This window comes from Myiozetetes cayanensis, unplaced genomic scaffold, assembly GCF_022539395.1.
Source record: "Myiozetetes cayanensis isolate MyiCay16 unplaced genomic scaffold, myiCay2020 scf2-11, whole genome shotgun sequence".
In the NCBI taxonomy this organism is placed as follows: Eukaryota; Metazoa; Chordata; class Aves; order Passeriformes; family Tyrannidae; genus Myiozetetes; species Myiozetetes cayanensis.
The window spans coordinates 6,055,085-6,079,661 of NW_026087411.1; the positions used below are offsets into that span (position 1 = coordinate 6,055,085).

A 24,577-nucleotide genomic window follows, 5' to 3' on the forward strand; every position below is an offset into this window, starting at 1 on the left:
GGTACTTTAGCTTCAACATCAGGGCCCCCATAGCCATACATCACTGTGACACTGGGAGCTTCATTTTAGGTATCCCTCAAAAAAAAAAAAAAAAAAGGACTGTATTTCTACTTATGTTTTGTATCTAGGATGAACCATGTATCTTGCATCTACACTCAGTCCTAGCTTCTGTCTTTTTTTTTTTTTTTTTAGCTGCTCAGAGTTTTCTGAAATAAATAATAAATTTATTTGGATTTGAATTTTGCAATGTTCAGACTCCTGCACAAAACCAGCTTCTTTTGGCTGCCCACCCCAAAACGCTCTCTGCTTTAAGTTGTGGCCAGCACTTTTGCAAAATGTGGTTGAAAGCTATACTTTGTAACCTGGCTTTTATCATTGTTCTCAGGAAGCTGTAAAGAGTAAGCACTTTTAAAGTGAAATCACTTGAGTTCAGTAGTGCTGGAATTGGGCTTTTAAGATAGGAAATGACTCTCCAGGGCACAAGGAAGTTAATGCTTCAAATTTTGGAAGTGTCTGAGCTTTTAGTTTCTGAATCAGGTTGGAGGAAAATAGAATCTGCATACTGGAAATCTCAGATTTGAAGATAGGATGCATTTGGGAATGTAACAGACTTGATATTTCAATACTCACTGTATTGACAAGTTCCATACCCATGTTTTCTCCTGAGATTGAAATGTCATATCAAGAGCTCTATCAGTTGATAAGAAAACACTGGCACAGCACTGAACTGGAGAAACTAGGAGTGTGAAAATCAGCATAGTGCTGGTTCAAAGCAATAAGCCTCACAGTAATCCTGTCAGTTGGCTTAAAACAGATGTTGGCCAATTCCGCAGCTCACTGTGACATAACCTCAGAAAATGCAAAAAAAAGGCATGCCAGTTCGTATGACATTTTCTATATAATTAATAATAACTAAGTAGTCTAGATAAGAATTAAGTTTAAGGCTGCGTGTGACCTGGCAATGTCTTAGCCATCCCAAAGTGTGCATTAATTCCAGCTCCCCCGTGCAACAATACTTGCTCCTACCATCAGCGACTCCTTAGGTGATTACAGGGATTATATTAACCCTGGAAATGACTTTGTACTCTCCCTGCCACCTTCGAGCATGGAGCTGTGACTGCTCATGAAGACAGACGGGATGAGCTACAGTCCTCACCAACCTTTCTCTTTACAACCACCCGGAGTGCTGCCGTGAGATCCCGTCTCACACGACCTCAGGCAGCAGTGCTGGAATCAAGCAGAAGCCAAACCAAAGGCTGTCAATTCTTCCTAAATGAATTTACAAGTGGGGAATGGGGGAATGAGATGAATGGCATGGCATGGTTGTGCATGAGTGCAGGGAAGCAACTAAAAATATTTGTGGGGATCTAAGTATACCACCCCAAAAATACACACATACTTTCCACCATTTAAATATCTTGTCTCTGGGTGGAAGCTGAACATTTTTCTATTTATTTCCACATATGCCACCAAGATTCTAAGGAATTTAATTGCCTAATTCAAAATGTTAAGAAAATACCAGTAGGCTGAACATCCTGGAAAAGGGTAAGGTGTTAGGAGGATGTTAACTCACCTAGCATGGTGTGCTGAAGACAGGAAAGAATCTCCTTGTTGCTCTCAAAGAAAAAGGCTGCATTTCTTTTGTACAAGAAGCCAAGTTCTGTCTGTGGTAAGCACTGAGAACATATGCAATAATACCTCTTGCTTCCAGGCATCCTAAGAGCTACTTCCAATTTGCATTTCCAAGTGGAATTAGCAAGAAAGGAGATTTACACACCCCTGGCTGGTTGTTTGGTTTGTGCTCCATGCGGTGAAGCTCCTGCTGAAGCCCAAATTTCCCAATTAATATTCAGAATGATAGGACAAATGACCTTTGGATCAAGAAGGTGGTTAACTTGTACTCAGGATACTCCAGGCCAGACTGTGCCACAAAATCCCCCTATGACTTTATGCAAGTCATTCAAACTCTTGGACTTACTTGTTTTCACAACAGGGTTAAGTCCATTTTGCCTACTTAAATTATAAGTTCTCCAAGCAGAGTGAGAAAAGCTTAATTACTGAGTGATTAAAGCAGGTGAGGTGAACTCTCCTCGTGCAAACATTCTGCCCCTAAAAGCAACAGTGGGCAGCTACACTCCTGAGAGTATTCTAAAAGGCAATATGTATTATGTTTACTAGTGATCTTTTAAAAATAATTTTAAAATAGATCTTTTTAACCATAAAATATTCAATCTTGTTTCATATGGTTGCAAGCTTACAATATCTGTGTCCTTTACAAAACTCAGTCTCTGTGACTCCAATCTTACCTGTCCCAGATGATCAGGAGTATTTAGGTTGCAGAAGGTTGGTTGCCATTCATGCTGCCTCGGATCTTGGTGGCACTTCGATTTTCCACAGGTCCGGGGTCCAAACGTACTGTTTTCTGGTTCAGTTTAGAAATCCCCAGGCATGAGCAACACCTTTGATTCACATCAGAAAGCAACAGGACATTGCAGGCTGTAAGAAACGTGGCATAGCTGGGCATTTTGTGGGGCAAGCTGAATCCAAGTGGCCAGGGAACAGGGTTGGAGTCCTCCTGGCATAACTAGTCAAGAGAGCATGGACTGTGAGCAACAGGCTGTTGGAGTCACTCTGCAGCTTTGCTGTGGATGGAGCCAAACATCAACACAGACAATGATTTTGTGTGCAGCAAGTCCTGAACACAGCATCTGACCCGCAGTGTCTGTGCTCGTCATGACAACTGCAAGCCTTTTAAAAATATATATATAACATGCGTACGGTTGTATAATAACCCTACACAGAAATATTTGTTTATATGAGCACACGACGTTTCTAGGAATATGCAAATACAAATATAAACCAACAAGAAGTGTGCTCTTTGCCTCCCCTCCGACACTGCTCCAGGCAGCTCTTTGCTGTTCAGCAGCTAAACGAGCAGCAGCAGCACAGAAAAAGGAGCAACAGCTTGGCTGTGTTACCACTTACCTATGGAAAAATAAACCTGAGCTCGGCAGATGTGGTTGGTGGTGGCCTGCTCAAGTCCTGTTGGAAATAATTATAAAAATTTGGATATACTCTCCAGTTTCCCCCCCGTTACCTCAGTTGATTGGAGGCAGCCCGGTGTCCATCTGAACTGGGAATTTTTCTCCTGATGTCTCCCACACCAAGTCTCTCTGAGCAGGGATGGCAGTGCCAGGCACCTCGGGAATCCCTCCTTTCCAGCCGCTGCAAACCCGCTCGGCGCGCCCTCAGGAACCGAGGCGGCCCTCGCTCAGCAGCCACGTCTGTCACCCTTCTCTGCCCTCCCCTCCTCCTTGGAGCCACTCTGCTGGGGTGAAACAAAACGAAATAAAACCAGCTCCACGGCATTTTCACCTCAGCCCCAGGCAGTGTGTGGGACGAGGCCCCGGGAAGAAGAGCAGGGAGAGCAGGAGGGAACCCCGGCTGCTGCCAGCGCCTACTGGGTGTGGTGCCACCAGGCCACGTCCTCCCACTGAACGTGTGAAACACCCGAAAACCACCCAAAAACCACTCGGAAAAACACCTGTCCTCGCCCTCCCCACTGTGTCTCCGCAAAAACAGCTCGTGCTCAAGGCTAGTAGCCCTTACCACCCAAAAATGTGAAATAAAGCAATATTTTTCCTCAGAAACCCGGAGGTAGCTCCAGAGACTCCCCCATTCCATTTTCCCCTCCTTTCCCGGGCATCTGAATAACAATAAACGGCATCATTTTGACAATAAACGGCATCATTTTGATATGATGTATTTATATTTACATGGTACATTTTAAAGCAATAGCTACACTGATCATACATATTAGAAACAATAAAAAAAGAAGTTAAGAACTAAAATGTACATCATACACTTGTATATATATTTTTTTTTTACACAGAGGTAAAAAGGCTTATAAAAATCAATACAACAGGGTTTTAACTTTTAGTATATAGATACATAATGATGAGGCTTCAGGCACTTTAATTTGTTAATGTGAGCAATAGCTTGGAAAAAAAAAAAAACAAACAAAAAACCAAAACCTTTCCACAACAGGAAAAAAAAATCGGTTAATGTTTTTGTTACCACAGATACAAAAATAAAATCTGAATAATTTCTCTCAAATGATTGATGTCAGTATTGCAAAGCTGACTGGGAGAACGCTACACACTGTTCAGCAGCAGTGTGGAAATTAAGGAGAAATATTTACAAAAAACCACCCATTTCTATCCTTGTGCCCTTACACCACTGCCATCACAAACCAAATAACGCACGCAGCAAAATCTACAAGTATTACAAAAACTCAAGAGAAGAGGGAGGAAGGGGGAGGGGGAGAAAAATAAAATAAAAAAAAGAGGGACTTTTTTTTTAAACTTTTATTTTCAGACATACGGAAAGGCTTGGAGTATGTCTACTTTATTTAAATAAATAGGGGCACTTCAAGACCGGACAAAAAACTGTAAGATCTTTTTGTAGTGTTGTGCTTTATAGAGAGAAGATCTTACAGATGTTTGTTTACATGAAACAACTTTTGAGAACAGAAATAAAAGGAAAAGGTTGTTTCATTAATTATTTTTTTACGAGGCTGGCTTGATGTTTACTAGACACCATTGAGAGATTTGTCAACTGCTATTAGGCACAAAATATTTATATTTCATTCAGCAAACCCAGACACATCACCCAGAGTGTAACACTCCATCCCTTTTCCACTATCATTCAGTTTTTTTCTCCAACTGAAAAAAAAAAATCCCCAGTAACTGCTATGAATTAAACCTACCCAACTCTATAGTGTATAATAAGCACATTGCATACTTAATTCATGGTTGACTAGAAAGCTGTGATTAACTCTCAGAGGAACCGTTGGGACATTCCACCAAGAAAGAATGGCAAGCGTTCCTTTTACATTTATTTGGCAAATTAATTATTAAAAAAAAAAATTCCTCTCTTTTAAGACTGATGTCAATGTGCAATAGAGGGAGGGAAAGGACATGCGCCCACTGGCAATTTACTGCAGAAAGAAATTATGGCAGGAACAGCAGTGCCAGCTTTGACAAGCCAATCCCTAGCTGCCTCAAAGTATTCGGATTGTACTATGCTAGTTAGAGCTCACTGCGCTAAATCAGGTTTTTTTTTATTTTTTAATAAAAATTATTTGGCTATTCCTTGTAATATATTAGAAAAATACTCTTTTTCCAAGCTAATTACAAGCCTTGTACACAAGACAACATGACATTTAGAAAAAAAAAAAAAAATTAAAAAAAAAAATTAAAGTAATATTATCCTGCTGTATGCACCTTATGCATCCACTTGATTAAACCTGGGTGGTGAACTGGGGAGGGGGAAAGCCAGGCAGACACTTTGGTCTGGCTCCTGCAAAGACTCACATGTTTCATCCTACATACAGACTCGCAGAGACGCCGGCTGTGTGCGCAGTACGCTGAGAACGTGTAAGTGTCTGGAGGATTGGGACCACAGGTCACAAACTGGAAGTGGTAGTTAAGATCCTGGCTCTGGATTTTTAAATACCTGTTTAGATTGCTAAATGTTGTTTCTACAGTGGACGCACATGTTCTCATGCTCATGTATACAGAAAACAAACAAACACGATTTTCCATATAATCCACCACGTAATGCAGCATTTCCCCAGAATTGCCCTAATAGTGCTTTTGACATTGCATTGTTAGTAATTCTTTGCATATCAACAATTTTTCCTCATCTGGAACCTTAGTGTTTTATTCACAGATCATTACATTGCTGGCTAATGAAGAAGTTCCCTTTCTTTTTGGGCAGAGCTCTGAAAACACAGTTTTATTTTTCCAATGTTATTTAGGGAAAAAAGAAAACACTAAAATTTTAAGTTTCCCTTTCAAGTAGTGGTCTGAAATGATTACAGGTAAGGAGGACTACCAGATTCTCAATGGTTATGTGACTATGGTAACTGAGCCTTGCTTTCTGCTCACAGAGCTTTGCGAACAGAGAAATAATTTAAGATGTTTGCTGAAGGAAATGACGATGGACTCTAGAAGAGGAACTGCAGCTCAGATGGCTATTTTAGCTTTGGAAAACAGAACAAAAAACCCAAAGAAAACCAGTGACAGAAATACTGTGTTGTGGTACAAGTTTGTTACTAGCACACCTTCTATACACACACAATAACTTGACGGCAAGTTAAAATACCTTCCGAGTGAGATTCCATCCACGACACCGCCCCATTTCTAGAAATGCCAAAGCTTGCTAACACGCTGATGGTACCGCACAAGCGGAGGCAAGACAGACACAACCTGGAGATGTTCTACAATCCACCACCATTTAAAGCAGTTCTTCTCTCAAACTCATTTTAAATGAAAAAAAAAAAAAATATAAACATGTACAAGACAAGTCTGTTTTGATTACAGATTATTAATACAAAAGTCTATGCTGTAGGTTAGTTAGTTAGAACAGTTGATGAGCAAATCAATGCAGTGTGTGAGCCCCAGATGACCCCAGTGTAAAGTGATCCAAACTGGTGGTTCCCGGATGCTGTCGGGCACAGTGGCTGCATCAAAATGAGTGATCTCAATGCTCCAAAACCAACGTGTTCCTTGAACTACAGGAGAAACGTAACACTTCGAACGCATCTGTAGTCATCCAGCAGCTTTGTGTTTTCCACCACAGCACCTGCACATGACCCCACAGTGGTAACAAGCCCGAAGCGGCAAGTAACAGCACATACATGGAGCAATGAAAGACAAGGCGATAAGGGCCATCCACCGGAGGCAAAACATTTCATCACTGGTGTCGCACGAGCAAGGATCCGTATAGTCTCCTTCTGGGTCGGACATACAGTGATAGAGCATAGTGTCTGCGCACCACATACAGCTCACTCGATGGATGCAAGTCTTGACGCGGTCTGGAGCATCCTGGCACTGACCCCGTTTGTTCTCCTCGTGGTTGAACATGTCCCTGCAGTACACGCACCGCGACCTCTCACCGTCTTCCTTCCGCCTGGGCTTGAATTTGACAGGTTGAGTCTTTATCACAGCACCCTTGATGTCTTCACCCAGGTCAAAGTCCGAGTTGTCTACGTAAGGATAAGTGTATTCGTGTTTCGAGGCCTCGCTTTTGGCAAAACGTACGTAGGAGTCCATGTCATCAGGATCAAAGTTCTTTCCTCGTGCTGGGGCATGGCGATAGTCCTCATATCCAGTCATCCAGATCTTTTCCCGAGGATTGATGCGCACTATCTCCTCATCATCGTCCGGAAAGTTGACGTGCCGATAGGACCGTGGTACTGACTGTGGAAGTAGGAATGGAGAGGAAGAGAGAGAAAAGATAAATAAGCTCACTTAGTTACTGCAACCGCTGTCTCCTTGCTTCGTGAAGAACCAGTATTTAAAAATTTTGTCTTTCCTTTTTTGTACGCCCCCTTCACTGTGATCCACCACGAGAGTTTCAGCCTTTGGCTCAGGACTGAGTACAACTGCCACAGTCCTACAGTGGCCTGTGGGCACCTGGTACAGCGTCACACATCAAACCACGGTGTAATCCTCCTCTCCCCCGCCTTGTTTTTAATAACTGGAAGCCATTTAAAGTTAACTGAGAGGGAAACAGGGAGAGTGGAAGCGGGGGCGTGTCTTTCAGGGAAGTGGGGGAAAACCAAACACCAGAACACCAGTCTTAGCTCTGGTAGAGACACAGACCTTGAGGTAGGAAAACTGGGAAGAAACCTTACTTGTTCTAGATGGTAGTGGTCAGAGCTGTAATGGTCGTGAAGGTGTCCACGAGTGCAAATTCTTCGATGTTCGCAGGACGCAGGAGAAGCCAGAGTTCGCACAGGCTGTTCCCTTTTCTGAGAGGAGTTGGAGGAGCTATCTGTAGCATTCTGTTTTAAATGGAAAGGGAAGGGGTGGGGGGGAAATGGTCACACATTCAGCTGTTACCACACATGGTATTAGGAGATGTTTTGCCACTCACTGACTTTGTGCACACCTGCAATATTGGCAACACCTGATGGCTGGAGGCTTCATAAAGTTTCACCTAAAATACTTGAAAGAGGCAGATCTGTTGCCAGGCCATAAAAGCTGTCGCCACACACACGGAAAAATAATATGCCATAGCCTGCCCGTGACATATTCACCAACACCGCTTGTATTTGCTTGGCATGTTATTTGTTATCTTGGGCATGGCAGGACGATGAGTCGTCACTAGAAGCTCCCTCTGAGGAGGAAAGTTAAACTCCATCAAATGATGCAATCGTGTTAAGTCCTGCGGGCTCAGACAGAGCATCTACCCAGGCTACAAAAACACTGGCAATTTTGTTAACCTTTACACGTTCTCCAAACACTCACCAAACTCCAGTTCATCACAGGCTATTTCAAAAAAATCAGCTTTCCTTTAAAAAGTTCAGGGTTTACTTTCCCTCTCGTTTTGTCACTAATCTCTAAGGTGCAATGAACATCACTTGAGTTCTTATACATTTCCTGGCTCATGGTGAGCACTTTCTTTAGGTTAACTAGTTACATCATTATGCAACAATGATCATGAAAGGGTGAAATATCACACAGTAACATGCTGTTGCCAATACCTGCAGCTTCTTAACATATGTATTTTTCCTCCTGCAGAAATACACAGTGGGGTAACAGGTTTAGCCATCATCTCTCCACAGCCCTTCCTAGGTTAGTACAGTTGCCGTACGATATCCAGAAATTCAGGATTTTGTCTGTGAATTCTATTTATAGCTTTTGGGCTTTTTCATATTACCATGAATATCAATGGACAGCTGTTAAATGCACCAGCAAACTGGAAGCAAGAAAAAAAAGAGCCTCTACGCACAACGATCAGAACAGCTGTAGCGTGGAACGTGCCTAAAAACATTGCTGCTTTGAAATAAGAAAGATCTCCACCCCACCCCCCTCCTTCCCTAACAAGATGTGCTGCAGCTACGAGTCCAAGACAAAAGTTTCCATTTGCCACCACGGTTAGCCAGAGACACAACCTTGAGAGCAGAGAATTGTATCAGTAGTAGAAGACTGGTTTTACCTGAAAAACCTTCTCTCCTTGTCAAGAATGCCCTTTCTAAACACTGTTTTCTAATGAATCGTACTAGACACATCTCTTACTCCAAGAATACAAGCACCCTCATCGCGGGTATTTGTTAAATAAAACAACGCTCTGCAAGACTCCGTCCAAAGATGAGAACACCCTGAAGTGTCACAACACAAAAATATATGTTGGTTCTCTTTAACCTAAAAAGCACTGAACTCCCAACTTTGTTGAAAGCAAATACACAGATGTTTGCAGTGTGATGTAAAGCCAGCCGGGGTTATCTGAGAGGTACAACAAGCAGGATGAGTTTTGAATGGCTGACCCACCCACTAGGAACAGACTTTCAATGCATGTGTTTGCTTTGGTTGTTTTTTTGCCTTTTTTTTTAAACAAGTATATAGAAGCAGATCAACTCTTAATACAGTTAACACCTCTAAAATGGAACTGCACCAATGTTCAGGCTCTTCTAAAAAAGTGGTGTTATCAGCCCAGTCTTCATAACTTATCATACAAAAGCACTTCAAATCTGGGGTTTAAACCCTTCAAAGCCAAGTCTTGTGCCTGTAACTTCAGATCCTACAGTAAGCAGCACATTTGGGGGACATTTCAAAAGAAAACAAGCAGCTTTTACAAATACTTCATGGTAAAATTAAGCTTACAACCTGTTTGAAAAATCTGAGGAGAGCTAGGATTTAGTTACAACCACCATGTTGGTACTCATAAAAGTACCTTTTTTCTTCAGAGCCACTCCATAGTCTGGGCACCCTCAGCTTGGTCTCAAGCTTTGACTGACATGAACCAAAAAGGAGGTAGGCCTTAAAACCATGCCCTGGGAGCCAGTAGAATCCTTCACCTTCACTGGATCCATGACTGAGCCCGGCTGGGACAAGCCTTTTGCGGATTCGCTCTGAAAACATCGTGGGTGCTCACGGGTGGAACAACGAAGCCTGGGAAAATTACCCAACTGGAGGCGGTTGCACATACTGTCCTGCAACTCCCTCGCTGTCCTACATGAAAATAAAAATCCCACCCAAACTGGATATAACTCCTAGATAATCTCAGCAGGGCAGCTGGGAGCTATAACCAGCCCTCCGAGCAGCGCTATTTTGCTGCCTCCCGGGGAAGGCAGCATTTCTGCAACAGGCAACTGGAAAAGAGGTTGTAGTGATTTTTATCTTGCCCGATCCGTATCTACCTTTGCTTTCCTCCACACCTTCTCCTCCTTTAGACCCGTCAGGGCAACCGGGCCTCTCCTCCACATGTGTTGACACGGCTACAAAACCTGTTTGCAGCACACCACAGAGGCTGAGGCTCTGCTCTCCGCTTTCACCTTATTAAAAATTGCTGCATTTCCACATTCAATCTCCTCAGACTAGAGGGGCAGTTTGCCAACGCAAATACTTACTCTTAAAGAGCCCAGAAAGGGGAAATCAAGATATCCAAGACCAGGGCTCTGCTCACTGGTCCATAACAAAGTTCATGCTGACTCCTGGTTGGTGACGCTAAAGGCAGCAGCTGGCTGACAAATGCAGGGTTACCTTGCTGACCATCAGCTAGGATAAGCACTGTTGCTTTCCAACAAGGTCCTTTGTGGAAAACTTCAAACTTCATAGGAGAAGAGAGGTCTTGACTCATATGAATGGTTTGACGATGGAGGAAAAAGGAAAAAAGGTAGAAAATACCCGCCTCCCAAGCAGAAGGTCACCACTGAGCCCCACAGGCTCCTCACCTGTGCTGGTGAGAACACTCATCCATGACCTGAGAGAGGTGAACATGACAACACAGTTTTCTAATGAAACTTAAGTTATTCAAAATGAAAGCTGACCCTGAAAACTTGCTTAAGAATCTCATAACGCTGAGAGACTGGATGTTAAAAAAAAAAACAAACCTGAAGTGCAATGTGACATAGACACCTTGACATTTGCAATGATGCACTCTGAGCCAGTTGTTGCTGCTGAGGAAAGAGGTTTGGGATTAAAACAGGCAGCTCTGTGACAGATTAAAAAAAAAAAAAAAAAAAAAAGCCACAATCACCAAGGCATTGTATTTGTCTGCTGTGCTTCCCCAATCTGTCTGCAGTCCTGGTTCCCTTCCACCCTGTGTCAATAGAGGGTATTTCCACCATGGCAAGCTGACAGAACCATGGCCAGGATAAGAGAGGACATGGGATGGCTTCTCAGGAACAGTTAACTAAATATCCTGGGTCCCTCCAGCCTGGGAAAGAGATCATGGAAGACAAGATGGGAAGAGATGGGACTGTGAGTCCCATGGAAATGTGAGCAGGAAGAGATTATTCTTCTGGTATCCTTCAGAAGGGAAGATTCTGAGGCATTCACTGGAACTGGCTCAGATAAGGTTCAGGCAGAAGGAGGTACCTCTGATGGTGCCCACAGTTAAAATGTGGTTCAAGAAGCCATAGGGAAACGCTCAGAAGAAAATAAGTATCCAAGGATCAGAGACATGATGATGCCTCAGGGCCTTCAAAAGTGTTCTCTCAGTACCACTCCACTGGGACCAAACCTGGACTGGGTGACCAGAGAAAAGTCAGTCATGTTCTCAAAGAAAAGGCACACTCATCTTCAGCCAAGTGCCACTACGCACAAATGATAGCAAGATTTTGTTAGTGAGGGAAGCAGTGAACAATTCCTGTCCCTCGTGACAAGACTGAGCCTTGGCTGGGATTTTCTACCATCAGTGTAGCAGGGAAAGTTTTGGGGAGGATGGTCAACAGTGGAGACATGAGAGGATTGCTGCAGGTCATCCAAATACAACACACTCGCCTACAGGAATACATCTAGAAAGGACACGTTGTCCGGAGCCCAGCTACTTCACTGATGGAAAACCAGGCCCCAAACCATCGAGCCACTGGCCGGTCAGAGAAACACTGTCTTCTGAAACCTGTTGAAACCAACCCAGCTCCAGCATTTGGTTTTCAGGGGAAGCTACTGAAAACATGCCCAGTAGCCACATAAGAGAAATGAACCCAAAACTGAAATTGGAACAGGGAGTCTGATAAGAAACTCTGTTTCAACATGCCCTCAAATGCTTAATTATGAGACATTTGTGCTGCACGTACCAGAGCTTTGTGATTGCTACGGCGGCCCCAAAGTCTTGTGGTTTCACTGCCTGGATAACAAAATCATTAATCATGACCATAAGAGTCATTTTATAAAACCTGTGCAACACATTTCCTGTTGCAAGGGAGTTGCACGTATCTGAGGGAGCACACGTACCATATGTGTGCTATGGTTGCTGTAAGAAACAACACCGGGCTTCTACAGGCAAAGGATGGCACTGTGGTAATTTATAAAAAGGAAAAACTGTGTCCTTGTTTTCCCCTCAGACTTCTAGAAGTGACTCATTAAATTAAAAAGCCCTAGTCATTAGTAAAGAAGATTATGTTAATCATTTACTGCAGTTTACTTCTCGTTGAAATGGATTTGTTACACAAGAAGGCTAATCAGATACCCAAGTAATAGGCATAGATAAGCATCTATCAGAAAACTATGAGAAAAATAAGCCTTCCCTTGCTCCTGAGCTGGACTGATCACCTTGCCTCTAATGGCTTCATAGAATAGGTTCACCCCACGTGATGCAATACCCAAGGGTGACCACGAAAAAGAAGAAAGATTCCTCTCAGAATTATGAAGCAATACAATCTGTGGCAGCTTGTCAGAAATCAGTTGCCAAAGGGAAGTTATGGACCTCTGTCCCTTAAAGCTTCCAGAAGTACTCTCAGCCAGCTAAAGGATTCACAAGTTTGCTGTCAAAAACAACTGTGGGTGAAGCAAGACAAGATGGGGGTCTTTTATTCTCTCTAGGATTTTAATGGTTACATGAGGCAGGAGGGCAACAGAAGTATCACTATGTTGAACAATTAGTTTTGCATGTAATAGTTCTAAAGGAATCAAAACCCCATGCCAGCTCTGCCTTTGCAAAGCCCAAGGCCACTGCAAGCCAACCTGATCTCTACTGCCACACTCCACGTGGCTCATCTCCCCCTGCTGTGCAAGCCCACCCACCACATCCCACGGATCCAAGGGGGATTGCTGACATGCAGCATGGAAATGCAAAACTTGATGGGGCTCAAGGTCTCATCTTTAGCAAGGCACCAGCCTGCCTGCAACAGCCAAAGCTCCTTACAGCAGCTTCTGGGTTCACTTTGGGAAGCCTGGACATGTTAAAGAAGAGCCCATGGCCACATGGTCATCTGAGAAGGCATCCCCACCATTCCCAGGACAAGGAAACCAGCTCTGCACCAATTCATGCCTTGAGTATGATGAGCCTGGAAAAATGACAGCCAGCAAGCTGCACCCTCCTGTGTCACAGCCCGACCACCTCCAGCTGAGACTCCCGCAATGAGCTCCCCAAAGGCAGCCGAGCCCTTGGAGTGCTCTGCCCAGCTGCATTCCCTTGGGAGCACAAGCCAGAACTTCTTCACTTGACCTGTTCCATTCATTGGCACATGGGGGGGCACAGCTGTGCTATCAATACAGAAAGGAAAAACGATAAAGCCGGCGAAACGGCGCAGCAAGGGAGTGATACCGAGCTCAGCGCCGGCCTGGGGCTTATCTGCAGAGCCTCCGCTGTTTAGGAACTTCACAAAGAGGAAGTCTGAGAGTTATTTCGGATGCATGGCAAAGAGACTTCCACCTTTCCAAAGAAATTAAGATAAAATATAGTCTCCCAGAACTCCCTCAGCTTAATCTTGCCAGACCAGAACAAATGCTTCCTTTCCCCTCCAGCTTTTTTTAAAGCCTAAAGAGATACAGCACTTCTGAGTTTCACAGAGTGGAACAGCACAAATCCTAATTTTTTGTCTCAAAACATCTTCTTTCTACTCAAGAAATTTAGAAAAGGGAACAGCTGACGTTTTCCATCCACCTCTGACTATGCCCTGTATATTCATGACAGCCTGTTTCAAGGGAAGTTTAGATTATCCAAGTATTAAGAAAAAGGTTCAGCATGAAAAATCTTTTAAGATTTGAGTGTCCTGTCTCCTGAGCACAAGTTTTTAATTTGTCATGGCAAGATAAAGCCAAGGAAGAAAATGTTTTTGTCAAATTTCTGCTTGTTTACTATCACTGAAGACAGAAATTGTATTGTAGAAAATTGCTTCTGTACATTTTTGAAACATTTTGCCACTCTCATCCACTGAGGATGGCTGGAGCTGAATGTAGTTCTATTCCTTAGCAAAGAGTCTGAAGGAAAAGCTTCATGTGAGATCATATTCCAGTACAGTTTGAAGACAAATTGGCTGTACACAACCATTACAATAAGCATGGATTCAGACTTTTTTAATGCCAGAACAGGACTAGAATTTCTTAAACGTTTGGACTGTAGTCATCCCTTTCACAAATACCCAACATAAAGTGCAGAAAGCTAACTGGTTTTTTTTATTTTTTATTTTAAGTTTTTGTGGTTACAGCTTTTAGTGCCAGAAAGATGCTGGTGGCTGTGCTGGCTGAAGTCAGCAAAACTCAGGGAACATTTACAAGAATTTGGTGCACAAGATCATCTCCATTAAACTCCTGCTAAACCCGATTCTGGCAACACTGGCCAGTTCTGCATGGACCACAGATGTGGCTTAACAGCTCACTCTGAGGAGTAAAAAGAATATATGAGAATCAGACACAGTTAAACGATACGGCAAACTCAGATGTGGTGAGGGAGAAACCTCAGCGAGATCTTCCTGTTTCACTACTTGCCACATACAAGGCATCAGACATCTCTGCAAAATCAGGCATTTGAACAAAGGGAAACGTCTGCAGAAGTTAGAGGAGGACTGAACTAAGACAGTACTGCCCATTTCACTCGAACTCAGCCCAGAACCAGAGGCTGTGAGTGGGTCCACACAACATTTCCTTCCCTTGCCCTTACTGCACGACTAGAGCATCATTTCAATGGAAGGAAAAGTCTTTTACATCAGGTACTTATAAGGGAAAACCAGAACGTTGTAAGGGGAAAAACCCCCAAACCACAAGCCCCAGCGACTAGGGCTGCTCCCCCAGGCAGCACAGCAATCCCACAGTACAGTGGTGGGAGCAGGGTGGCTCTGTACCCATGAGGCACTCGTGTTCTCATCAATCTGGAAAGTCCTTACCAGGCCTCCCACGTTTCCTTCCTCATTCCTGTAACTCCTCCATGCTGCGGCCTGATTGGATTTCACCATGCTGAGACAAGCTACACTGCTTTTTACCTAAACCTGGGAACTGTTTAAACTTAATTAATGGCCAGTCTTCGCGAGCGAAGATCCGGGGAAGGTTTTTACACCTTCCAGCCTGCGCATTGGATTTTTTAGGTGAGACACAGTGTGCGCGGAACTGAGCCCACCCTTTAATCCTAAGGTTCATCTGCCGGGGCCAAGCGAGCTTGGACGGTGGCAGCGAGGTCCTTAGGACGTAGGTGGGTTGCCTTTAAGGGCTAACGAGCCCCACCTGCCCGGGAGTGGCCCTGACCGGGAATCGAACCCGGGTCTCCGCGGTGATAGCGCGGCGCCTTTACCACTAGACCACCAGGGGCTCCTGTTTAAACTAACCAACTGCTTAAAACCATCTAGGGGTAGAGGCAGGCTTTTCCTTCTCGCAAAAAGGCTCTGTTAATCTGTTTACGCCTTGGAAGTGACATCTTGGTGCAGACTACAGCACTGCTGGGATGATCAGCGTCCAATATTTGCATTTGTAAAGCTCCACGAAGATTAGCAAAGCCTCCCTCCTCTAAAAAGTAGTATTAGCCATGTTACCACATATCCTCTCCTAAGGCCATGAGAATGGCCACCAAGGTCTCTACTGCTGTGGGGAGGTGATGGTCACTGCTTCTCCCTCCCACGAGTCCCATCACCTGCTCTGTGGGCATAAGTGGGTGCAGGCCCACAGAAATCCAGCCCAAAATCATTTCTGCATCAGCTCCCTGACCTCAGCTGACCATCCGTGCGGTGGCACAGGAGGGTCTCCAGGTGACACAGAGGGCAGAGGCAGGGGAAGCTGGAGGGAGAGCTCCTAATTTTCAGGTGCTAACAGAGAACGCAGCACACCCAACGCTGCCAAAAAGCCTTCTGCAAGATGGGTAAGGATGCCAGGAAACAAAGGAGGAAAGGTCAGAGGTGGGGGTGTTAAACACAGGACACAGACAGGGGATGGCAGGAGCCTGAGCTGCTGCTGAGCCCAGCTGGGAACAGGTGGCTCCACAGAACCCACCTCTCAATCTCAGCTCTTCTACACAGAAACTTTCAAGGAGGGGGGGAAGGAAATAATATTGGGGGGAGAAAAATATGCTAATGAAAATTAAATTAGCCAAGCTAAAAGAACTGATGCACCTAATCCATCATGAATGTCTTTGCTATGTAAAAATTCCACACTGCAGCCTCTAAATTCAGCAGTGCTGCTCCTGTATAATAACACCAGCTTACAAACAGAGGGGAAAAAACTCAGTTAAATGCAAACTTCCCACAGCAGACTGATATGATATTTTAGGAAGTCAGTTAGGGGTCATTTATTCACACAGTTATGAGCATCGACGTTATTTTAGCTGGTATTTATCACCAAAATAGAATCCAACAGCTGATGCAAACTTTTAAAATACCCCCTTCACATGCACTGCAAATATGTCAGGCTCTGCTTAAAAATGTAATGGTACTTATTTACTTCTGCCTTTCCTTCTCCTTTTGCAGACAGAGCCAGAGACAGATGAACTGCTTCCTATAATCACTTCTGATTTAATTTTCATAAAATATTTACGAGGTACAGGGCAAGCAGACCCTTGGCAAAACACATTAGGCAGGTGAGGGAAGGAAACAGGGCTATTTAGTTCTTGATAATGCATTTCTGTACTGGGCAAAGGTCCATTTTGAGTTCCCCAGACTCTTGTATTTTGTTGCACATCTTCAGTTACTACCAAACACATACCTGGGACAGAGGGGACACCAACCTGCAGTATTTTGTCAGTCACAAGGTTGTGAGTTTTTTTGTGGTGTGGGTTTTTTTTCTCCTTTCTTTAAAGGGGTGGAAGGGGAAGCCTGCCAATTTTAAGGAAAATCTTGAAGCCTCATGCAAAAGCACTTTTCATTGTTAAGCTTTACCAGAGTCCTCCTTTTCCTTTCCAAATTGTACAAAGAAAAGAAACTGCAAACAAATGAAAAAAAAAAAACAAAACCAAAACCCAAACATTTGAAAGGATGCAAACAAATTCCAGTCATATGAGCAAAATTCAGGTGCACACTCCAGGAAGTCTCAACTCTGTGCTTTGTTTAGTGGTGTTTTTCTTTTTCTTTTGTTGTTTATTTTGGTTTTGGTTTTTTTTTTGTTTGTTTCTTTTCTACCTGTTACTTGAGACAACAGATTCAAATCAGATTTACCAGCATTTAAACAGCACGTGGAAATTACAGGAAGAGAAGAGCAATACAGTCATCTGCTCCACTCGAGTTCCAGCTCGGCTCCCTCCATATCACTGCCAAGATGGATGCTCCAGTTCAGCAACCCCCCCTAAATTAGGCAGAGACTGGGGTCAAGCACAGCTTTGCCCACTTGCTCCAGACCTGCATCCCTCTGGTCCCACTGGGTTATGTGCCAGGCAGCCATTCCCTAATCCCTTCTGCTGCAGAACAGGAAGTTGTCCGTCATCGCTCTGTCCCCCGGCCAAGGCTGTCTCTTTCCAACAGTGTGTATTTACACCCTGTGCAGGGTCCACTCTGCCTGTCACCTTCAGAGCCAGTGCCTGGGGCCAGGAAAGACATCCCAAATCCAGCTGGTGCCTCCTCCTCTGAGTGCCCTGGGACAAAGAGTTTTGTTCCAGCACAGCAGCCAGCGAGATTGTAGCTTACAATTACAGCTGTCTGCTGAAAGCCACTTCCTCAGGTTGAATATTAAAATAATGGAAAAGGCCATTTTCTGTCTTTCTGTCAAGCACCCCAAAGCTGAAAGAAAGGATTGTACACTTCAAAGGCTGACTGCATAGCCCAGATCAAAGAAGGAATCTAATGGAAAACTATAGTCATACCAACCATGAATTTCCAAGGTAAAAGCCACATTTGGCCGCAACACACCCACACTGACACCACCTCAGTTATTCTGTTGTCCCTCCTCCTTGTCTCGATCGAAGGATGAATTTCACAGTAGCAACACGAAGGAGGAAAATGCCTTAAATCCTAAACCAGACTCAGATACAAGTGCAAGAACCATCTTACTTGTACCACCGTGTCTTGCAGAGGTCGATGTATCCATCGCCAGGGGGTACCTGATGAATTTCAGGTGCCACGATGAATATCAGTGGGGTGGAAGAGGTTTTTTGCCACCCGCTCAGTCCCTTGACTCTGTTACAGTTTCCCTTGAGCCAGCACTTCTGCTTTTCCAGCCCTACAGCGAGCTGGCTCCAGGAGCCAAACCACCGGAAAAGTATTCGCTTTCTTTTATAGGGCTGGTTTTTGGTTCGCTTCCCCAGGGCTGGCTCAGCACTGGGTCAGCCCTGCTAGGAGAAGGGGGAAGGGAGGAGCCCCCTCTCTGCTCTGCTGATGCTAAAGATGCACCAGTCAAGTCGCATCCCTCGGCTGTGGTTTCACGTAGGTGCTAAAATATCTCCTGCCACCCCAAATCCTGCTCCCCCACACATCAGCTCCACTCTTGGCATGGCTGTGCTGCAAAAGCAAGGTGGGGGAACTGAGCTGGCTGGAAAATAACTTGCTTTTCACAGGCGTCTTGACTCAAATCAGGTCCCCCTTACATAATGCTGAAGAAATGCCCTGGGAACCATGGCTGAACGAAAGCAAAAGTAAAAAACAAAACAAAACAAAACAAAAAAAACAACCAAAAAATCCTTTCTCCCTCTGTTTTACTGTATGTTTAGAAATGGCAATTTCATCTTGGCTGTATTTTGTTTTTGACACATTTGTGCCTTAAGCACACAAATACACTAAAGCATTTAGCTCCAGATGAATTAAAAGGGAACACGCTCATAAACAGCTTCACACTTTAACTCATCACATAGTTTAAGTGCATCACTACACAGCCAATTTATTTTTTCAGGAGACGAACATGCAGCTGGTTGATTGCAAGTGTGAAATGGTGCTACAACACACTCTGATCACAAACTCACCAGCTAGAAATTACAAACGGAGAGAGGCACCAGTCAAGTCACCTTTGGATGAGGAAATCTTACAGGCAGGTTTGCTGGTGACCCTTCTCATCCTAAAGAACTCATATTGCAAGAAAACAAGGGTTTCAGTAACCTGAAGATTACTTAAATATTTGAGTGCAAGTTTGGTTATACGTAATAAAAAAAATTAATAAAGTATAAACCACACTTAAATATGCCATTGTATCATCATCTAAATACAGGGAAAGGCCAAACAAGGTGTTAGAAAGAGAAGGAAGGAAGGAAGAAAAAAGAAAAGAAGGATAGATATCCTCTGAACTGCTGGGGCAAACTGAACAAAACACCTAACTGGTGTACAAATTACAACATGAGCTCTGGCAAGATGCAGATATAAGGAAACTTCCACCACAGTAGAAGATCAAATTTCCATTTCCTGCAGGATATATCCCAATCCCAGTGCACAACCAACTGTGTTTGCATGTGGGAATGGTACAGAGCCAGAAAACACACTACAAACATGGACTTGAGAGGAAATATTGTGACAAGAGAAATTGCTTATCCTCAGCAAGGTAGCTCAACACATCCCAGTTGCTGCTATAATTAGCTACATAAAAATTACACCACAGCAAGACCTAGAATATCTGATAGCATTACAGGTATTTTCTGCTTAATATTTTGTTCTTCTAAATTCACTTAGAGTGAAACAGTGTCAAAGTGACCGAAGTTCAATGCATTTGGGAATTGTGCTGAACTGCCTATTCCTGATCTGCAGCAAGAAAAGCACGCTTTGCCTATCAGAGAGTGACACAAAAGCAAAAATAATAACATGGTAAATACAATACAGCAATACATAAATTGTGCAAGACTCCTGCTCCCCCTCCTTTCTTTTAAAGGAAGCAAATAAAGCTTCAAGTTTACCCCATGAATCTCTCTCCTACCAGCTCCCCTGAGCTCTTCACTACACTTACATCTCATGAATCTGTTATATACACAAGAATAAGTGGATTTTATGTTCTGTGTACCTCCAACATCACAGTAATTTTCGTATTTCCTTCTGTCCAGACAACAGGCTATGAGTAAGCAAGGACAATCTCTAGGCTGAAGCAGATAGTAATTGCCCCCAAAGTTTTGAAGGACTTTAGTAAAAGAGCAGCTGCCAGATGATACCTCTGTTTCAGTGACAATAGTATTAAATTATCAGTGAGTAAACCTTGCTTGTATTGGTAAAAGGAGAAAGAAAAAAAAAAAAGGGTTAATTTCCAGCATCATTTGAAAGAAACGGGAGGTCCTGAACGAAAGGGAGAAACACAACACTAGAAAATAAACCTGACAGCCAGAGAAAAAACTTTCCACTTGACCTTCCCTACTGAAAAATCTCTTTGAGCATCAGTATCTATTGCCATTGAGTGATGCGAATTTGTGTGGGCAAAGTTAACCTGAAGGCATAAAAAAAAAACCAAAACAAAAACCAACAACAAAGGAAGGGATAAAAAGCAGCTAGCCTTACAACAGCTGGGTATTCAGGACCTTTTCACTGTTTTAATGGCATCTCTCCTGCCTTCTGACCCCCAGCATACAAGCAGGAAGAATTCCACTGAAAAGCCGATACACCCTGGGATTAATGGGATGAAATAAAAAAAAACCAATTAAACTACAGATAAACCAATGACTTCAGCCTCTGAGACTACCTTGTTAGTCAGCCTGCTGGAATAGATCAAGACAGAGCTCCGAGCGCTGAAGTGCGAGGAGTGAAAGCCGCGTTCAGACACGACGAGCGCTCGCTGAGCTGGTGCTGCACTGACTGCTCGAGTGGTGGGCAGGGATGCCCAAAGCACTGCGAGAGACTCAGCTATAAAAGAGTATAAAAGAGTTCACTGGTCAAAGCCAGCTATGACTTCTTTTCCTTTTTTTTATTTATTTTTTTTTTTTAATTTTTTTGAGGGAGGGGTTTGAGCTTGCTGGTTTCTGTGTGTTAACTTCTCTCTCCTTAGCAAGTACTTTTTTTTTTTCCTTTTCTTTTTCCTTTTAAAAGCTGAATTAGAATAGCTGTGGTTTACAATGTGAGCCCAAAATCCAGACATCAGAGGATGTGGCTAGCAGCAATGAACCCTCTGGCTGTCCAGGCACAGCACAGCTGGCTGCTGGGCAGGAAGAAGAACAGAAGTGAGGCCATCGAGTCCTGTCACTGTGACAATCCCCTCTTTGCTCTGCTAAGCCTCACAGAGCAAACAAGGTGGATTTGCTGAAGGTGACAACTCCATCATCCCCACAGAGAGCTCTGTTCCTCCAAAAAGCATTTTTCCTGCCTGCTGCTCCAGCACAGCCTCAAGAAAAAGGAAATTGCAGGCTCCTCAATCCCTGAGCACAACTTCTGACAGAGACACATCAGTGCTTCTCTAGTCTCGGCAACATCTTTTTCCATAGAGGGGTGGGATGAGATGCTCCAGCATCCCCACAAAACTTACAAATATATTCCAAAGTATTTGGACTGGGTTTCTGCATGTCTACTTTACAGAAAGCAAGCTAGAGTGGTTCTTTAAAAGAACCATCTGAATGTGAAACGTCCAAGCCAGCAAGAAAAAACTACATTTAGTGTTTATCTAATCTAACTAACATAAATCTTACAAATTTTAATAGTGAGGCTGTAACACGCTTGAGGCCCACATGGGACATGAAAGTAGACAAAAGGTTTCATTAGGAAAGCAGAAGAGATGCAAGGACTATAATGGCAATATCTGCCCCAATGTGCACCACTCTGGTGAGGAATCGGTGATTGTGCCTCTCTCTAAAATGACACCACCCAAGCCACAAAACAAACTTTCTAACTCACACATCCCCAAGCACAGGAGTCCACGTTCAAAAGGCACAAGGGGCACAGGATCACTCCAAACACACAATTTGGTGGCAAAGAGACGAGTCTGAAGACTTCTGCTGGAAGTCCAAGAAAAAAACAGTGGCAGCAAGATCTGTCTGCACCACCTCAGTGAAGCAGGAGAATGTTTTCCCTGTCTTGTAGTTGGGGAACCAAGGTAAGCAAGCTTTTAGCCAGGAGTCAACAAGGGAAGCAATGGATCAAGTGTAGGCGCCTCGAAACACAACTCTGTGGCTCAGCTATGGGCCTCTACATCATGCCTGCTCTACCTCCAAAATTCTGCAGGTCTCACTTTGAACAAAAACTAGGCTTTTAGAAACATTATTACTGATCACATGAAACAGCTGTGATTGCACTGTGCACGTCAAACTTAGTAAGGCTGAGTTGTGCTGTTTTCTCCCTTACACTCCCCCTAACCCAGAAGAGAACGCAGTCATTTTTTTAGAGTCACAAACCAGAACAAACAGAGGAGCTGCTGCTCCTCCTGCCAGTGGGTGTCTTTTCTTTAGCACTAAAGCAGGCACAAGGCTGCAGATTTATCTGAAAAACACATGAGTGGTGTTTCAGCTGAACTGGTCATAAGGTTTCAGAACAAACACCTCTGCTTTTTCAGATGGGATGCTAAAAGAGACCATTTCAGGCACTCTGAAGACTCTGAAAGACATTGACCTTTTTTCCTTGGACTCAATTCACATTTTTCACTTCGTGGTCATGTGGGATTATTATCTGTAATTGAAAGTAAAAGCTTAGATTAAGGAAAAAAATTTATACAAGAACTCAATTAGATGACAAATTCCGTGGCTGAGGAACTATAGAATATATTCAGCCTGCATGAAATGTTACTTCTGAAATGAATGTTAATTAAAGAAGGCTGAAGATGCAGGCTGGATGGATGAAGACAAACAGAACAATCTCAGCCTGCTGCAATGACAGCGTTTTCCCCAATGGAGACAGAACGGATGGCCAGTCTTTCTCGGATTGCATCTCTTGAGAGGACGATTTATAATGTACAAGACAGGAAAAATTTATTTGCTAACATATGGAAAACATTTATGGGCTCTTCTGAGGATCTGAAATTAAAGGAACACAACTACATATTGTTAAGACTTCTAAATGGAGATTTCATTTAAGAAATAAGCATTTTTCAACTCAAAGTCAGTGGCATTTACTTCTATATCCTTTTGTTTTCTTTCTGCCCTGTCAGGTATGAGCTTCAGAGCTGAAGGGTCTGCTGTAGGTCTAAGCCACAGGAAAAGCATTAGCTGGCAAAGTCCTGTTTTTAAAGATGCTTCAGAAAGATGGATGGGGAGCATACACTATAGGGATAGGGCAGGGTACCGCTGCCCAAGTTATCATCTTGGCACTGCAAGTTACAGTGATGGGAGGAGATAAGGCTCCTGACAACAAGCAAATGTTCACGCTGCCACAGCTGTAGATAATTCACCCTCTCAGAAACAAAAAAAATAAATCCACCTTCTGGTACAAGAAAATGATTTTCCACTAAGCCAAACAAGAGCATAGCCTGAAGGGGACCTCTACCTCTAGGGCAAAACTTCTCTTTCTCATGGGAGTACCTTGCTGGATGCCTGGAAGGGCTGCACGGTGAATAAACGAAGTGGATGATGCACAAGTTGCACACACAATAATATGCACACCCCACGGAGCGGTATTGGAGCTCACAGGATCAGGGACATTATAAAAGCCAAGTGATTGACATTAGGAAGTCAGTCAGCATCCAACAGCCACGTCGGAGTCACAGCTTGTATGTAACGAGGGTGGTTGTTTTAAAACCGGTCGGTGCAAACATCGGCGCGCGATGAAGTCAGGGTGGCCGGTCACAAAGCAGCCTAGGAAAACGTGAAGTTTTGGGCTGCTGTGCTTGAACAGACTGAAACATCTTCAAGGAGAGCAGGACCTCGGGCCAAATACTTGAGGCAGCAGTGCAGCAGCAACGGCTGGGATTTTCAGAGACGGGTAAATGACTGATTAAATGACTCAATCATGCAGATGCTTTTGAAAATTCTGCCGCACGCAGTTAAGTTTATTCATGCATGAGTGGGAGAGGGGGAGGACTGTGAAGATTTTAATAACTACCTTAGGAAATAAAAAAGAACAAATGTACTTTCTCTTTAAAACAGAGAAGAGGGGGAAAAAAAACACCCCACAGCCAAAAAATCCACTGCTGTGGCTGGGGAAGAGTTTACAGAAAGTTGTAGAGAAGTTTTGCATGGAAGGATGACCAAAGGGACTATGATACACTAGTCAAAAATAAGTGCAAAGAAAGAATGAAACAGAAGGGTAAAAATAAAACATTTCACAGCCCTATCAATTTCTTCCAGTTTTAAATGGCTCCATGCTTCAGTATGTTATTTCTGGCTTATGCAGACTTCATATTCCACCATAACCTACCAGATAAATAGGAGTTGAGAGCTTTGAAGAACTTAAGGACTGCAGGAAAAGGAAAGACTTCATCTCAGGAAAACAAAGAAGTAATATTAGGGAAGAAGACGCCCCTAAAGCCTTTATTTTTGGAGTGTGAGAACACACCTGCCCTGATGCAACAGCGTGACCAACAGCAGCATGAGAGGAACCACCACCAGAGAA

The 24,577-nt window shown here is 43.6% G+C and overlaps 1 protein-coding gene across 1 annotated transcript in view; it reads right to left on the reverse strand.

Annotated features, from left to right (window-relative positions):
- Positions 1-3,747: 3,747 nt before the first annotated feature.
- SPRED2 (sprouty related EVH1 domain containing 2) overlaps positions 3,748-24,577 on the reverse strand; it is a 60,552-nt gene continuing 39,722 nt past the window's right edge. The window contains exons 5-6 of the mRNA XM_050315137.1: positions 7,703-7,852; positions 3,748-7,265 (exon numbers count right to left, since the gene is read on the reverse strand). Of these exons, the coding sequence (XP_050171094.1) occupies positions 6,615-7,265; positions 7,703-7,852 (801 nt within the window). The 3' untranslated portion in view covers positions 3,748-6,614. The remainder of the gene's footprint in view (positions 7,266-7,702; positions 7,853-24,577) is intronic.